Genomic DNA, 18,089 nt, shown 5'->3' with positions numbered 1-18,089 from the left:
GAACAGGGAGCCCTCTGAAATCACGCTCTCTGTTGCCGAATGAGTGGACTGGAGGAGGAAAGAGCGGGACATAGCCTGAATTCTTCCTGTACTACCTTCAGCAAACAACATAGTCTCTCCACTGAGTATTTATACTGCCATAAAAGCTATGGCAGTCTCTTCTACACACCCAACACCAATGAAAATCTCTCCTGATAGGGAAAGCTATATCCCTTCCTGGGATTTCACTGCTGAGGCTACGAGGATGTCAGAAAACCATACATGCAGTTACAGAAAAGCAACTGTAGGGAAAAAAGATCATTTCAGAAATTGGCAAATCACTTTTTCCAGTTATAGGAACACTTTAAATTGAGATCATGATACATCTACACACTGTATAAATCTGGGAAATTATTTGGACAAAAATACTTGGTGTAGATATTTTTCCCAGGTAATGCTACATTCTTTGCTGGTTTTACATTTCTCCATATGTTCAGAAGCATGGCTTAACCGTGCAATAACACATTCCTGCAACGTGCTGAAAATACAGAACACCACAGAAACAAAAGGAGCTTTAGGTAGGTTGGGACATAAACTTAAGATGACAGATTTCCTCCACTGAAAGATGGATCTTCAAAATCTCCTTTCTTTGAAAAGAACTTGACATATTTCATCCATTACATTTAACTGCAGCAAAAGGCATTAAATGCATGCAAAAAAACCTAAACGATTGAATCCTACCTCAGGGAAACAGGGACACGTAACGAGCATAGGGCTTAAGGAACCTAAAGGGTTGCTTAACAGTTTTACAGGGTACTACTATGCATTTTTACAAGCAGGCATAGAGTGGAAACTGTCTGCTGGTAACTTGCACTTATTTAAGAGTGGATCAAAGAAATCTGAGAAGCTGGAAAATGGGACAAAACATACTTGCTAAGAAAAATCTTCTGTGTGTTGTGTTCTCCCTACTACTCCTACACTTCATGTGAGTTTCCTTTTGGACGTCTTCATGAGCATCCTATCCCCCTGCTGAGCACTCTGACCACTCACCCTGGGGACCATAGGCAGAGAAATGGCTAATGATGATAAACTCAGCAACTGTTTCAGGACAGGCTCCCCGGTGCTGCAGGAATTTCACATCAACATACACTATATCACATCACAGCCAAGTACTGGTGTTGATGCCTCTACCCAGTTGTGTGGGGGATGATGTCAAAGCCAGACAACGGCAGTTGTCAGCATAGAGGTTCTTTGCTGCCATGCTTCAAAATCTGTTGTGTGCGTAAAAGCTGGTAAGTGTCAAGGGCCTAGCTGGTGGTTCAGATCTGATCAGACTTGAAACATGTCAGGATGCTGCCATGTATACAGATGTCAGAGGAGCCTGGAGTGAACTGAAGAAAGCTGAATGGAGCTGCTGACTATCCAGAAAAGCTGACTTTTTAATCAAGAAAGACAGCACACGCCAATGCAGCTAAAGAACATCAAGGAACTATGCAACCATCTGGATGACCTGAGGTAGGAAAACCACAAAACAGGTCTAGCGAAAAAGCAGGCTGCTTTTCAAATGTAACATGATTAGATAAACATTATGTGATATATGAAAGCATAAAAAAGAACAGCAGGTTTCAAAAAGCAGCAAGACTCTTAACCATTGACATACAACACTACATCCAAAGACCATATTCTTTTTTCGCTGTCAGCCCACAAATTCACCTTCAGTTCTTACTGTAGCCGTCTGATGTGGTCTGCTGCACCACCAGCTACAGCAGAAGTTGTACAAGCCAAGACATCTTTGCATAGTCTGTCACAGGCATCAGTGAGGTACACGTTGAAGACAAGGGGCTGCACACGTAAAGGTATGGCCATTATGTTAGAAACTTTATTGTGGGCAACAGTGAACTGATTGGAGAAAAAAAAAAAATCAGTTGGAAAACTGATCAGTTGGAAAACATACAGGGAAATCAGGAGGAAAAAAAAAATAGTCAAACTTAGAATCCACTTTATTTGCAGACTGAGCAAGTGTTAACATTAAAAAGAGAAAGTGAATCTAGAAACTAAAAATCTCATTACTACAACATCCCCTTTCCAAGACTGAATAGCACCATAATACTGTGTTTATTTCTTCTATTTTCCCTCCCAGTTTCTAAACTATTCCAAAGCTCTGTCGGCTTATACAGGAAACCGCAGCTAGAACATATAAAATTCCTGTGCCGTTATGTGGTTGGACACCCCAGGAACAGTGCTAGCTTTCAGGCTGTCCCACGGATCCTTCCCACTCTTGATCAAGGCCTCCTGAGAACTAAGAAAAATACGCTCCTTAATCTTCATTTAGCAATTTAAGTACTGAAAGATCAGAACTTAAAATTCCACATCTATTTAACACTTGGTTAGTCATCATTAAGCGACTTGGCACTATCTGCATTTCTGTTAATACCATCCTAGTTAATCAGCAACCGTTACCACTCACTGATTACGCTCAGCCAGCCTCCTGGAATACTTCCATACACTTGTGACCTAGTGAAACAGGCTAACTGCGCCAATAGTTCCCATTTATTCAGCAGGTTCTGACCCAAAGCACTCAAACGATGACACAGTTGGAGCCTCGTAGACTGGCAATGGGATCTGAGATGGAAGGTAACAGAGGATGTTATATGGTGGTGGAGTGTAGGAGAGGGCTCTAAGGTCTGTTACTTGCCTGGAAATACACTGAAAACAAAAATCCCAGCAAACCTCCTTTGGTTACCAGCTGCATTGTCCTCTCTAGGGAGATAAAATATTTCAAATCTGATATTCAAACCACTAAACTATAAGCTTCAACACATTATTTCTACAGGTTTTAGGTTTCTACCTTTACCAATTTTTCCCCTGAATCATCTTCTCTCTCCAAAAGAAGTATTTGGCCAAATGCTTCCTTAACCACAATCTCTTCCATTTTTTATCCAAAGACACATCTTGGTAATTTCTCACTCTGCTTCAGCCCTTACGGAATCAGAGAATACAGGATATCCTGTATACCTATATACCTACTTTCCAGGCTGAAGCGGTAAAAATAAGAATAAATCAACCTTAAATTTAAGCCTAAAGTTTAATTTTGCAAAGCACTAAACAGATATTCTTAATTAAGCCCATGTGCATGTCACAATTTAGGTAAATAAGTAAAAGTGGTATTTTGTAAATGGGGAGCTTTCCTGCTTAAAAACTAGACTCCTTGTTTAGGCAACCAGACAGTTCCCACTGAAACCAACAGGAGTTAAATGTTCAGCAAATCTGCACAGTAAAGCCACCTACATATGCCACTTCAATGCCATCTCAATAGGTTTTTTTTCAGGCACATATTATTGAAAAGTTTAAATATGCCCCAAGTCACACTGCAAACAAGCACCACATGTGTAACACATGCCTCAAATAGAGATGTCTGGAAACTTTATTTTTAAACTGCACTTTATCAGAAATGAATGGTTTAATAAAAGAACCAATTTCCTCAGAAAGGATCAAATACTTCACAAAAATGTCATCAGGGAGGTTTCAGAGTGATATTTCTGAACTACATACGCGGAAGAGACTCACACTGGTGTAGCCAGCAACCCAGAGGTCCAGGCACTGCTTTTGGATGTGGGATTCAAATCCCCATCCTGCCTGATTTGGTGCCCACGGTCCCAGGGATTATTTTGCTCCCCAGCCTATTGCCTATGCTGTATGCAAGCTGACAGACTGTCCCTGTCTTGTACTTTGAAAAGTTCTCAATTTTTCCTCAAAAGAATTTGCAGCTCTCCCTGCAACTGCTGTACTAATGTTTAACAAGAGGCCTCCTGCCTGCAAAAAGACCCCTAAAAACACCTCTATAATACCACAGTGCTCCCTTTTTGGCAGAGCGGAAGCACCTTACTGACTCCAATGTTCATTCAAGGGAGGGGTATGTTTAACCCTCTTGAGCCCTTACTCCTCTCAGTGTAGCTCTTCCTTGGTTGGCATTAAAAGGTGCAAGGCGGCAGAATGCCCGAACTGCTGCAGATCAGTGCTGATGTGCTTGGACAGCACGGGGTGGCTCAGGGTCTGGGATAGAAAGAGGTGCAATAGGTCACGTTCGAGGCAGATCTGAAATGATGTATTTGGGTTATGGACAAGAAGCTGTTTAAACTTTTGTAAGCAATCTGACAAAGTCATCCTGGTGTGGAGGACATTCCTAGGGAGGAATCACATAACACAATTTCAGAATGAGGAATTTATGAGGTTAATTATTTATCTACCTGCTAATTTAGTATCAGCTGTGTTCAAAACCAGTTTGAAAAGCCATGAACAGGTTTTAAAGCGTCTTCCTACTTTGAGGTGGGGGGCGTAAATTCTAATAATTTGATACATTCCCATTGAAGACTCCAGCATCTGATTTTTGTAACTGTGAATTACCAGGTTCTCTGTGTGTAAATAGCATCTGTATCCTTGACAACCAGACTTCTCTTCACGACTGACTCATTCAATGAGGTCATGATTCATTGTCAGAGGCATCACAATTCATTACCTTCTTTCATAGGATTTTTCTTGCCATTTGGTTTGTGCCAAATCATAGTAATTGAGATTTCCTTACAGACAGGAACAAACTATTAACCAAAAAGGAAAGCAAACACAGGGCCCAACCCAGCAAACGTAATGCATAAATGAACCTCAGTTCCAGGCAGATCCCCACAGGCTTTGAAGCCCAGCAAGGCATGGTCCTACAGCACACACGCTTGTCCATTGACATTGTGGGCTACTGGGGACCATGTGAGGAGCTGAGATAAGCACGATAGACAGTGGATGCCTACACAGAATAACTACTAGCACTTCCACATCTTTTGGCCAGTCTTCAATAACAACTCCTGAGTGTTTCTCCAAGGTGTAACAAATGCCATGCAAAAATAAACACCTCTGGCCTTTAGAGACTGCAGTTGGCTCACTTGGCAAAAAAGAATTAAAGGGCATCTGCTTCCTCTTAGCCCACTCTTTGTTTTCTATTAAAATTGTTCATTTCAAGACATTCTTGACTGATGCAAAGCGTCCTTCTCTCCCTCCTATCCTCGACGTTTCTTTTATCTCGTTTCTTATTCCAGTCTTACCATGAAATACAGGATGTGCCAAATATATTGTGTCATACCATTTAAATTAAATGCCATGAAACTGACTAACTTTGGTGATTTTAAGAGTATATTTTCTAACTTGGGCTAAGAACATTTGTTGCTTTTTTGAGAGGACCACATACCAAAGGAGCCAGTTTCTTTTCAGAACTAGAATTTTACTAATTTTCATAATGCAAATTCACAACTTTAATTGGTTTATGCTTTTTTTTTCAGTTGTATGAAGAATTTTAAACAGTGCTGCCTGAGGGCCAGTTCTTTAACTGCTGAATATGGGAAGAGCTTTCTTGAAACCAGGGGGCTTATGTGCACTAGATATGGCTCTGGCCTCCCTTTCAAAGCAAAGAATTTCAGCCCTGATTCAGTATTTAGGGGATAATTTTAGCAGTGTGAATAAGTCCAGTTCAGCTGAAGAAATTGCTTATGTGTCTGCACCTCTTGTTGAGTTAAATACCTCAGACCAGAAAGCCAGTGGAGGATATTATGCACCTTAGACTTCATTGCCTATGCTGTAATAGAACTGACAGTGTGATACAATATACGGTAATAAACAACCAAGCCTAAGTTATACCTGTAAACATAAATCTGTTAATCGACACTGAAGAAAGGATTCAATTTATTTTTAAGATACTTCTATTAAATGTTTACTTGTAGGTGTTGCATATGAGCTAGATGCCCCACACCTGAAGCAGATTAGTCAATACAGTCATTGGAGCCTAAAGAGTGATTTGCCTGATTAGTCATCAGATGTCTACTCTGAGGTGAGCTTAACCAGTCTCCAAAACCACTCATGGGGATCACAGTTCAGCTGCCTAAATACAGATGTATAGCAATACTGAAAGCACCTTAGGGTTATCCTGCCTGCCCGTCAGCTGCCTTGCCAACAGGGTATCGTCTCCTGTAGGTTTGTGTCATACCTACCAGTCCCACTCGGGTATCTGAGAGTATCTATGGTGACTCAAATTGTGTTTAGGCAATAGAACCAAGCCCTAGATACTCAGTTATTAGCTTCAATATCTTTTTCTCATGTATGTGTCTTAACCTTATGCTGAATCCAATCTGACTGTCTCAGCAGATTACAGGAATTAATGTCAGCCTCTAATTCACAGAAAAATACTGTGATATCTCCCAGGTAGGTGGTGTATTTTTCTAAAATTCATCTTTTAGAAAACATTTTCCTTGCTACTACATCTCTCCTTTTGTTTCAGGCCTTGCAATTGCTGTCATGCATGAATTCTCAACATGAGCACAGAACTAAAATCTCTACCAGCACTTTGTTACAAGGCATAAAACCATGATGCTTTTAAGTCCCAGTGTTGATCCTGACCTAGAAACATCTATCATAAAACATTTAGTGTTCAGTGTACTGACTAGTATACTGATCTAACTTTAAAAGCTGTCTTCTGTGGACCACACCTGAATAGTTGGTTGTAAATACTTTATGTATGAAATTCAAGCAATACTGGCCAGCTTTGACAGGTCAGTTAACCCATGTAGTAGAACTTGTGTCTTTTGGGAAGCGCACCTTTTGAAATCAGTGTGTAGAGAGTGATTGATTTTCTATATTCATACAGTGTCTGGAGTTCATATTGAACACACTTGCTGTTACTCTACAAATTGTTACAAGGGAAAATTTGGTTAGATTTAGGAAATATATTGCACCATGAGCGTGGTCAAACTCTGGAACAGGAGACCAGGGAGGTTGTGGAATCTTAGTCTTTGGAGACTTGACACTCCACTGCACAAGGCACTGAACAACCTGATCTAAGTTGGGCCTGCTTTGAGTGGGGTTTGGATGGTTTCCAGAGGTCCCCTGCAACCTCTTCTATAGGTCTGTGTCTTTCTTTTTTTGTTGTTTTTTAAACCTCATTTGCTAAAGCATTCTCAAAACGTAAATTAAGTATATGATCCTTAACTGAATTTTAAAATGAATCGCCAAAAACTACCAAATATTTACTGTGTTCTGATGCCACTAATCTGCACTGATGGAATCTACTGCTGTTTAGCCAGCCAGTCTTATTCGACACCTGATAGAAGCTCAGTCAGCCTCAATTCCGAACTCTCTGCATGCTACAGTTCAGTCTGGCCCTTCAAAATGACCACAGCACAACTGATGTTAATTTACCCGTACCTGTCCAAATCCATCCTGGTTTTATATTCTACTGGATAATAGTGAAAAACGTGCTATTAAACTTATACTATAGCTTCATTTTATTAAATTAGCAGGTTTCTATTCAGCCTTTTTTTCCCAGGGCAAATCCTGGAAAAATGAGTGGCAGTGTGGTTGGGTTAAGTGTATGAAAGGCTATATATGAAGTGTGCAGGGTCTTTAAATATTAGCTAATGTATTTCTAGCTAGGGTCCACCCAACCCTCTTTGTGAATGTGACTCCATTAAATGGTGTGGACTAAAGAGTTTCAAACTTGTCCAGTAAAAAAAAAAAAAAAAAAGGTTTTATATTCTTTGGCGAGGAAGACCTAAGAACTGGGACGGCAATAGGAACTCAGGAGTAAGGTGCAGTGGCATAGGTGACAGGTACAGAATGTAAGAAGGTGAAGCGCTTCTCTAACACCTTGCCAAACCCCAAAGCAGCATCCATCCTTCTTTGACTTTTCTAGCACTCAAAATGCAGAAAGCCAAAGTCATATTTGCTTCCCCTGCTTGGGTGTCCTCATAAACTGTATGTGTTAGTTTCCCCCCTACTTAAGGGACTTCATCTTTCTGTCACAGCGGAGTCCTGTATTCTCTGTCACAGAGGATACCACCCATCCAATCTCCTGTAAAACATACCTTCAGGTCAGACACGTCTCTGTAGCACTGCTCGGAACGGGTGTGATCAGACAGCTGCACATTCCAGAAACATGGGAGCTGGTAGACAAGGAAGGGATTTTGTTTGATGACTGCATTGAAGATATCCTAGCAGACAAAACCAGAGAAATAGTTGGGTACGTTGTTTCTACAGTGAGGTGATCTCAAGCCCTCCCTGAGCTGACTGTCCTTCTCCCCCTCACAGGGAAAAATGCAAACGGTTATGCAAGCTGAACTCTGCAAACCTTGCTTCGTAATTCTGTTTCCATAGGGGGTGCTATCAATCTAAGGGGTGACGTGTAAATCTGAACAAGAGGAACAAGCCCTCCTGACACACAGAGCTGATGGACTCCAGCAAAGTTTTCAAAACATGTATCTTGTACTGCTGGCAGAGATGTGGTTCTTCTTCTAGTCACCAGGGAGAGTAATATGCAGTAAATGACAAACTGCCTGCTGTTAGTAAGTACTGCATCACTTTTCAATAAAGGGGATGAAAGTGATCCTGGCAGTTGTGCTGCTTCAAGGTGAATTACTATGTGGGATTTTAGCTAGCACTTTATTGTTGCAACAAGTATTCTAGGTATTTAATGGAAAGGGCATGTAGGACAGATCTGCAGAACAGCCTACACCACGAGGGACACCATGGCTGCCTCTGTGCAGCCATCCAGTTGGAGATGTAAGTTACAAGGACAGTCTTGTGGTTAAGGCATTAGGCTAAGACATAAGCAACCTTGGTCCACTCTGCAAAATTCTGCCCCATGCAGGTATTAGACAGCAACTCAGGACCTGATTGAAAACACAGTGAAGTTGCAAGAATCATTTTAATGAACTTCAGTAGCTTCTGGATCAACCTGCAAGGATACGGTACACAAGTGCACATCTCTATGTGCACAGTAAGCAGCATGCTTCCTTAGTGGTGACTGGTCATAAGCCAGACGTAGCTCAGAAGCAGCAGAAATACCTAAATATGATGCTGTATTGAGTTAATACACTCAAGCTGTTGAGCAAGACTTGTTGTACCACATTAACAGGGTTTCTGGATTTAAAAATGAGAGCTGGCAGGAAGCACACGGAGCGTAAATATGCATTTCTGTGTATAGGCACACTATTTCTCCTCTTGGCCTCAGTTTCCCATCTGTGGCAGGGAGACAGCAGTGCTTTTGTCTTCACAGGGGTGTTGTGGCATGGAGTACATTAAAAGACTGCTGGGACTCATCTGCCAGCAACAGTAAAGAAATATCTGGAGACTCTTAAAACTAAAGTCTGCTTAGACAATAACCAGTAGGAAAAGACATAGTATATTTGGACTTCTAGTGTCTGGAGAGTTTTATGTTAAAGAAAGGAGGACAGAAAATTAAAGCTTGAAAACCCTATTTGTCTATCTTATGAATCATCTCTGCAGAGGAGGTAAAAATGTCAGTGTAGTAAGAGAAACCTCATGAGTAAATCTCCATTCCTCTCTTCCATGTTTTCCCCAGAAGGATTCAATAAATGGTGACTACAAGCACAACATCTTTCCCCTGTCTTTTCCCACATCTCATCCCCCTTCCCTTTCTTACCTTCTGCAATCCACGGAGTAGTGGTTGTACCACTCGTCTGCAATGTCCTACTCACCTGGTCAGCCAGTGAAGTGGACAGCATGCTCATTAACTCCCGCTCTGCCGTGAGTCTCCACATCTGCTCCCACTTCATCTTCCGTAACTTATCGAGAAGCAGCAAGATAACCCCTGAAGGAAAACACAGTGCAGAGAACAAGAGAAGCTATGATATCACATGCCAGTCAAGGCCCATCCTGTATATGTGCTGACTCAGCAGTTAAAACAAGGACATGAGCTAAGATCTATCAGTGGAAACTACAGCCCTTACCCTGTACTAACACAGGAGGTTGACTAAAAAAACCTTCAGGTTTCAAGACGCCACTAAGAGAAAGCTTCCCCTGAGGCTGCACAAAAGAAATGGAGAGATGGCATACAGACAAATGCTAGGTTATACAGGCTTGCAAGAAGGCTAAAGTAGCTGAAGAGGGGTGAAACTGGGAAGAAGAGAAGTAAGAGAAAGATGTTGTATTTCTAGTAGTTTCCTTAACTGATAAAGCTTGATTTCATTATGACATGATTAGCATTGAGATTATTCCTTACAAAATGAACCAACACAGGTGATACACATGATGGAGGTTAACTCCATCCAAAGGTCATTATCATTCCAAAGAGAATTAGACAACAGCCTACAAGAAAGAGAGAAGGAACCTCTTAACACTCAGAAATGACCCTCCCCACACCTTATTCTGAAAAGCGACAGGCTCCAAGAGGATATTCTGTCAAATCACTGTCTACTAGGGAAAGGGTAGAGACAATCCTGATTTATCTAGTATGACTCGATTTCTGCCATCTTCACACTGAAGAGAGATCTGCTTCTTCCAAAATCCCACTCTTTAAATTAACTTCTATCTGGCGTGAAACCAAGATTATGCTGAGACAAAGAGAATTTTATCACTCATATAAAACATTTTACTCAATGTGTGTGGGGTGAAATCTGGCCCTTAATACTTCCTGCATAGGATGCAATACATACACTGCATGAAATGAAATTACAGCCCTTCCTCCACCTAGTAAGAAGTTAATCACTTGACATATCTGATTGCAATCCCTGAAACTTTTCTGAGTAACAGATTACCAGTGGTGGTTACAACCTAGCCTTTGAGAGTGCCTGCCATTAAGACAGCAAGTATTTATAGAGCAGGATCCTCAGATCAGAAAGTTTACTCGAAGGGAGAAAAGAGATATCTTAACATAAATTGTTATTCCTCAGTTGCTTTTTGTCTGGACAAAATCCCTCGTGTCGAAGAAAGGAAAACAGCAGAAGCAAGGAAGCTGGATTGAAGCATCAGCAAAATGTTTCCTACAGTGTTTCAAAAAATTTTACTTGAAAAATTAATTTGGAAAGACTTAGATAAAGAGCACTGTTATGGGGAGTGAATGCAAACTGAAGGACCATAAAGGAAGAGTACCAATAAACAGCAGCCTAGCAGGTTGACAGAAAGTGCCTGGTAAGAGCAATGATAGGTTCTGCGTTGTTTCACACCTTCATTAGTGGAAGGGGGAAGTGAAGAGAATAGTAATGACATCTGCAAGTGACATTACAAGAGGTCTTACAAAAAAAAAAAAATCACGGCAACTGTAGAGAAACATAACAGCTATGCAGAAGAATATGAAATGGCAAAAAACAGGCACTGGGAAAAGCTGCCTGAGGGAGTTGAGGATGACAAAACTAAAAGTAATGAGAATAAGAAAGGAAATGTACTCTGAATACTTAAGAAAAATTCTCCTAAACCCTTTGTGGTGAAATAACCTAAAAATGGCAGATAAAATGCTTTATTTCATGAGTCTTTGAAAATCAGACTACACAAAAAATAGCAAATATACCTGGAACAATCCTGCAATGGTTGGGATAGAGCAAAGGAGGTTCCAGGTCATTCCTATCTTCAGTTTCTATGACACGGCAAATTTCTTTCTAGTCAAACCTGGCACTGCCATGATTAGAAAGCAAAACTCTTCTGGCGGTGAATTTTTCGTCCTATTTTAGTTCTGTTTTCCATTTCAGTCCATCTGGTTCGCAAGGATGCTGGAACCTGTACTGGAGGGACCCCCTTTCATCTTCAGTCAACCTTTCTGCTTCCAGCTGTTGCATTGGAAAGGGACGTATTGTCACAACATGCTACAACGTATTTCTGGTAGTGTGCTTGTCTTCTCTCAGCATAACCAAAGCCTATTTGGAGTGTGTAGTGTGCATGCATTAGGTTCTAAGGGAGCCATTGTGCATAGTCTGAAATTCTAGATCAATGTGAAGCAGATACCTTGCACTGCAGCAATAAACTGGGTGGGATAACCTCCTCTCTGGCAGTGGATTTGTCCCAGCTGGCAAGAACTGCCAGTTTTGTTTCAATAGTGAAATACAACTAAGGAGATTCTTTATTAAGAAAAACAAAGACTAATTGCAAGATTCAGTTAACTCTAATGTAATGGTATTTATAATTTATAGACAATAAAACATTTTTTCTCAATTTCTTTAAGCCTCCAATCTGAGGAGGAAAATGGGAAATGTTTTAATATGTGCAGTATTCTCCAATTTTTTTGTCTTCCACTCTTACGATAGCAGCAGATCATGGTATCGCAGCTAAAGAGATTATGCTGTCTTGAGGCTCTATCACAGTAGCAGCTGAGAGTAAGAGAGGCAGATGAGGTGGAAAAACTGGAATATATGTCAGAAAGGATGTATTAAATTATGATGCAATCATGGTTATTGAAAATATTCACAAGCTTTTAATGTTCCATCGTCAAGACTAATTTTGATGTGATTTCTATTTTAATTCACCTACAGGCTTGGGTTTAACACCTTTGTACAGCCTCTGTTCAGGGCTTCTCGCACTGTGGAATTCTAATTTACTGCTGCTGTAAAAATAACTACTGGAGAATATATATAGTAAGTTTAAATATTTACTCATTAGTATTAGTGAGAATAAGAGATTTCTACTAAGAGGAGAATTTAATACTATTCACCTAATTAGTGCTATTTAGTGCAAAAGCAAAGCAAAAGCATGTGTGTTGGGAACTTTTTAATAGTTCATGCAGAGGAAAAATTACCTTGTCTTCAGAACAGACCGCTTCAGTTTTACTTCTCTATTGTTCTGCTACCAAAAGCAAACATAACAAATGAACTAACTCCAATCTGTGCAATTAGTTTGCTGGCAAAACGTCTGAAGTAAGGAAAGGGAAATATTTGCCTCAGGAGCCCCTTCCCTCAGAGTCAAATTGACTGAAATCTCAGACTAAATTCAAGATGACATACAGCTGAACATAAGGGGAAAAGGGACTTACTCTCAGCTGCTGTGCTGGGGGAGGAAGAGACTGGAGGGGAAAAAAAAAAATCAAAGGAATATTTTATGAACATCTGGTCCTAGGCAGTGGGACTTCTCATCTTTTGATGAGTGCAGCATTTTCCTGCCCTAACCTACCTGAGAAAAACAAAGGGAAAGCTTGGCAGCAAATAAACAAAAAGAGAAAAGCGGCAACTCAAATGTCTCAGAAGTATTAAACAAATTATGATCAGCTACAGAACACCCTATTTTCCTTATCCTGAGGAAATAGTTTAGGCATATACAGAGATGCAAATATCTCAAAGAGCTCTTGCAAAAATAATGCTTTATTACTAAACCTGTGGAACACATCCTAGGCTAGTTTTTACTTGAACGTCCTTTTCTCCCTCTGCTTGATGAGACTTTGCTTGAACTACCAAAATCTGGCAGATTCTGAATTGCTCAAACAAATAAACAAACAAACAAGAAAGAAAACAAACAAAGGAGTTTTTAAAAAATGTGATGTCACAACACACACAAAAACCCCCAGCCCCAAAAACAAAACAAAAAAAAAAAGAAGGAATTTGGTGAATAGATTGGAAAAAACAGGGCAAAAAATCTGAATTAACATATTTGGACTAAATTGTTTCAGTCGGGAAATACTGCAACTTTTTTTGGCACATTTTAAAAAACAAGTTATTCTAAAATAATATTTTTCACTTCAAAATTGATACAAATTAAAAATCTTATTGAAAATGGTTACAAGACCTGAAAAGGAAAAAAATGTTTCATTCTGGGTCTAACAAAACTCTGGAGGTCACCTGAATTTTTTGTCCTTTTCCCATTTTTTGATTCAATCCGAATCAAACTTTTGTCTTTCAATGTTTTGACTAAGCAATGGTTTCAGATGCTTCAAGCCATCTCAGCAAAATAGTCTGGGATTTTTTTTGTTAATCTGGTCCAGAACAAAATATTTAATTTCATTTTTCTGAATGGTAAATTGATAGTTTCCAGAAACATCAGCAATTTCCCTTGGAATGCTACCAAGCATTCCCTCTTGCTTCAGGAACACAGACTATGGCTTTTCCTGAAATTCAGAAAGGAATATATAGTAGGGCTGGAAGTAATAACCAACATTTTAAGGTAGAACAGAGTCACTCACAAAAGTTATAGTGAAACTGGACAAGCTTTCGAACTCAATTTATTACAATGGCCCTTTTAAGGTGGCTGAAAAAATACTCAGTGCGGTGTGTGTGTGTGGGAAACGTAGCTACTACGTTTTCTGTACGCACTACCTTGCCTGTTTCTTTCAGGTGGAACAGGATGCTTTTGTGAGCTGCTGAGGCAATGCCATGTTTTGTGAGCAGTATCTCAGAGCCTATCCTTGTCAGGTTTTTAAAAATTCTTCTCAAAACTAAGCTTATAACAGTGAACCATCTAGACAGACAGCAAGTAGTTACCATTACAATATCTGAGAAAGACAGGCTAGACACACTTCAAAATATATTATAAAGCAATAGTGAGTTTTTAAAAAATTACTGGGATTTTACAATACCTAACCAACATACCAAAAACCATACACCAAACCACTGAGTCTTAGATGCTGTAAGAAATAATGTTAAATAGGGATGACATTATGGAGATTTGCTGCAATAAATAACTGACCCAGAGATTTAAGGCAGTACAAACAACAGTAAGCTACCATGTTTTGTGAAATAGATTTGGCACTAAGAAGTTGAGTTCAGTTTTAGGCACTATGGAACGGGCTTGTAGCTCTGCTATCCTGGGAGAAGCGCCATGATAGTGCTGACTGCTTCGTACTCTAGCAAATACTTACGCATGTTCTTTTAATTCTGATTTATTGTACCTGAAATCAACGGAAGTGGTCACAATGTGTAATGCTAGGAATGCGACTATGCCTTTGCTGGGTCAGGGCCCAAATGACCAGCTTTGCTAAAGACTGCATTTGGAACCCACTGGGCCACACCTCCACACCACTGACCGTGGCCTCTGCTGTCCACCCATAGTATCCAGAGGAAACAGAAAAACACAAATATATGGCTGTTAGGGATTGAAAAAATTGCATTAAAGCTGCAATTCCACAACAAGCCATTGCATGCTTTTTTAAATCTTCATTTTAAGTCTTTGTGTGGATGAAAATCCCTGCATTTATTTCACTTGATTTATAGACCATCTATCTAACTGCTGCTCATAATTTGACTAGCTGTATTACTAGTATAATAAAACCATAGCTTATGGTTTTATTATTTATTTATCTTTTAACACAGCATGACCAAAGGACTATCATTCTAACACATTTTTGGAGTGGCCTGATATACATTATTTAACCATGAACTTACATGCACCAGCCTTTTTCTCCAAAAAAGCCTTTCACAATGTAAAAAAAAACTAATAAAAACTTACAGGGATGCACAATGTGTTAATTGAGAATAAAGGATGACTCCACATTTGAACTTTTCTCTGAGAAAACCGAACAGGGCTGAGAAGCTGTTTTGAAATGGAAAGTGGGTGTCCCTCCGGGCACGGTGACAGAATGCAGTAGCCCTTGTTTTCTCTGCACATGTATTGAAAGTGAAGCCGTGATAGCGTGCATTTTGAAATGTAGTGCAGTCACTCTGTTGGGAGCCTGGTTCCTCTTGAAGCATTATAAACATTTTGTTTACACTTCCTGATGACCATTTAATGAAATGGAACACTTGTATTTTCTTTGTTCTCCTCTTCCGAAGTATGCTGTTTCTCCTTAGGTAGAATTAAGATGAAGGATATATTTGAGCATGATTCTAACTTCTTATAGAGCTACTGACTGCAGCTCAGAATTTCCTAGTTCTCTACTTGTTTCTTTATTGTTTAGATGCTATTCTTCCTGAGCAATTTGAAAAAAGAAACATATGCTTTGTATCTTCTCTTTAATGACTTCTATTTCTGGGGGAGTTTCTCCAACTTTCTTAAAGCCCCAAAGGATGCTACAGAAAAATTTCCTTGATTTGGGAGTCTAAGAGGTCTACAGGAGAGGAGTCGTGAGCCATAAGACTTTTAGGAAGTCTATGGAGGAGAACCTCTGCTACTTAAAGACCATCCTGCTAAGTAATGCTCTCTCCTCCTATCTTCCAGAGTCTTGTGAAGAGAAGTAACAATTCTGCAGGTCTCTCAGAGGTCAGCAAAGAAAAACCGTCTCTAGACCTGGAGGAATTGGCCTTCTCTTACATAGATCCCAAGCAGTGCGAAGTCATACACTTTCCTGCCCAAATTGCGGATAAAGTTTTCCTAAATCCTATAACGGAAAACAACATGACTGGCAAAAAGACAAATATCAGCAAAATCAGAAAGGGAAGCTAAGAGTTTTTCCCAGCTGCTCTACTTGCTTTGGGCGTCAAGGAAGACAATAAGGATAGTAACCTTTCTCAAATCCCTCTGTTTCCTGAACTCTGTGCAAAGAGTTGTAGGACATGAAAACCATCTGTGAAGAAGCTCCCTACATGGGTTTTAAAAAGCTCCTCAGTTTTCTTACAGCCTTTGCAGCCTGTGACCCTTGTGCGCATATAGGGTACAGAGATTATATTTTAAAGGCAGTGGAAAGCAAATATTCCAGGGACTTCTCAGCTGGGGAACCAGGGAGATAGCTTCCAAGAGGAAAAAAAAAAATCAAGAGAGGCAAATCATTAAATTCTCTTGAAATTCAAAAGATTGGGAAAGTTTTTGCTCATAAAAAGTCCCGAAGTTGTAAACCTCAGATAACACATCTAACTTCAGACCAGCAAAGGGAGAGAGGAGGGAGGTTTCAGCTTGTATCTGCTGTAGCACAATGGCAATGACCAATCTAAATGGTGCAGAGGAGAGCTGTCTCAAGGATGTCTCACATCACTGCCATGCACAAGTATCACCCAAGAGCTACTCAGTGTCCATCTCTGTATATGTCTGGAAGTCATGATGGAGGTGCCAAAAAGTTGACACTAACAAAAAGATGGTCAGGTACACACCTTATTATAAAGCACTTTGAAATGTAAGACTTAAAAAGAAAAGAGACATGGGGGAAATGTGGAAAATGTCTACAAAGTTTTAAAGAACTTTTCCTCTCTTCAATACTAAAAGTGGCAGGTTATCTGTGATTTCATTTGCCTGGGTGCTTAGGTGACTTCAGTTGAGAGGAAAACAAAGTCCCGGTTAAATACGTATTTAAGTGATAAAGTCAGAAAGGATAATTTTTAGCTCTTGCATAACAGAGGCCATAGGATTTTTCAAGATCAATTTGTGCTTTAACTAGAGCATAACTTCTAGAAAAACATTCAGTCTTGATTTAAAAATTTACAATAACGGATAATCTATCACAAACTTTGATAAGTTATTCCAATGCATAATTATTCTGATGAAGAATACTTCCCTTATTTCTAATTTGAACATGTCTTTGAACTTGCAGTCATTTGATCTTGCTGAACCTTTGCTAAATTGGGAAGCCCTCTATTAAGAAATGTTATTTTCTCCTGCAGATACCAATAAGCTATGATCAAACTATCCCTCAACTCGCTTCCAGATAAGCTCCTGGAGCCATTTTTCACAACTATATGGGAAATTTTCCTGTATTTTCTTTGAACTTTGTTAATTTATAAGTACTCACCTTTGACCTGTGAAGGTCAGACCTGGAGAAGTAGCTAAATCTACATTTTAAAATATATCCACTCCAAGAAGTGATCCTTAGCACCCAGACCAAGGACTATGGAGTGGTTGTACGCACACTGTTCAGGGTCCAGCTCTTTGTTGAGCAGGCTGGGCACATTCATGCTACACAGTACTTGTCTCTGAGGGCCTGCTTTGTGTTCCTTCAGTTTTTAGACATAACAGTTATTTTGTTCGCATTTCTCAGTGCCCGACATTATGAGAGAACCATGTTACAATTTTCTAGATTGGGGAGTTTTTAGCATGGAACTGAGGGTCTGTGTTGCATGCACTGGAGAATATCATCAGGGCATGTGGGAATATTAGAGTGTGAAGTCTTCTGATGCAGTGTTGAAGGACTGGAAAGAGGTGCCAAACAGAGTGTAGTTCTATCCATACACCTTTCAGAAATATTTCCTGGAGTGAACTATCAACAAATTACACTCAGTATTATTTTTTTTTGACAAAAGACAGGTTGCTCCCTGAGAAAGACAGGACACCAACTAATTTCTGTGCCCTGTGGATGAGCAGGGAGCCAAGAGAAGGAACTAGGGAGCTAAGCTATCTGACAATGTAGACATCCAGCATGTTGGGAGTAAAAAGCCTACACCCAAAAGAAAAGAAATATATCTCCTGTACTCATACTTGAAATGTTCCTATTCATACATCCA

General features: G+C 39.9%; 1 protein-coding gene across 4 annotated transcripts in view; it reads right to left on the bottom strand.

The window, feature by feature from the left end:
- The window catches only part of LARGE1 (LARGE xylosyl- and glucuronyltransferase 1), a 296,062-nt gene that overhangs the window by 44,419 nt on the left and 233,554 nt on the right, over positions 1–18,089 (bottom strand). For all 4 annotated transcript variants that reach the window (XM_087766202.1, XM_087766205.1, XM_087766203.1 and 1 more), the window contains 2 exons: positions 9,510–9,622; positions 7,878–8,003 (listed from right to left, as the gene is read on the bottom strand). In XM_087766202.1, coding sequence (XP_087622328.1) covers positions 7,878–8,003; positions 9,510–9,622 — 239 coding nt within the window. The remainder of the gene's footprint in view (positions 1–7,877; positions 8,004–9,509; positions 9,623–18,089) is intronic.

This window comes from Nipponia nippon, unplaced genomic scaffold, assembly GCF_047370975.1.
Source record: "Nipponia nippon isolate SJK-2023a ecotype South Korea unplaced genomic scaffold, ASM4737097v1 scaffold_3, whole genome shotgun sequence".
Taxonomy (NCBI): domain Eukaryota; kingdom Metazoa; phylum Chordata; class Aves; order Pelecaniformes; family Threskiornithidae; genus Nipponia; species Nipponia nippon.
This window is presented reverse-complemented; position numbering and strand designations above follow the sequence as displayed.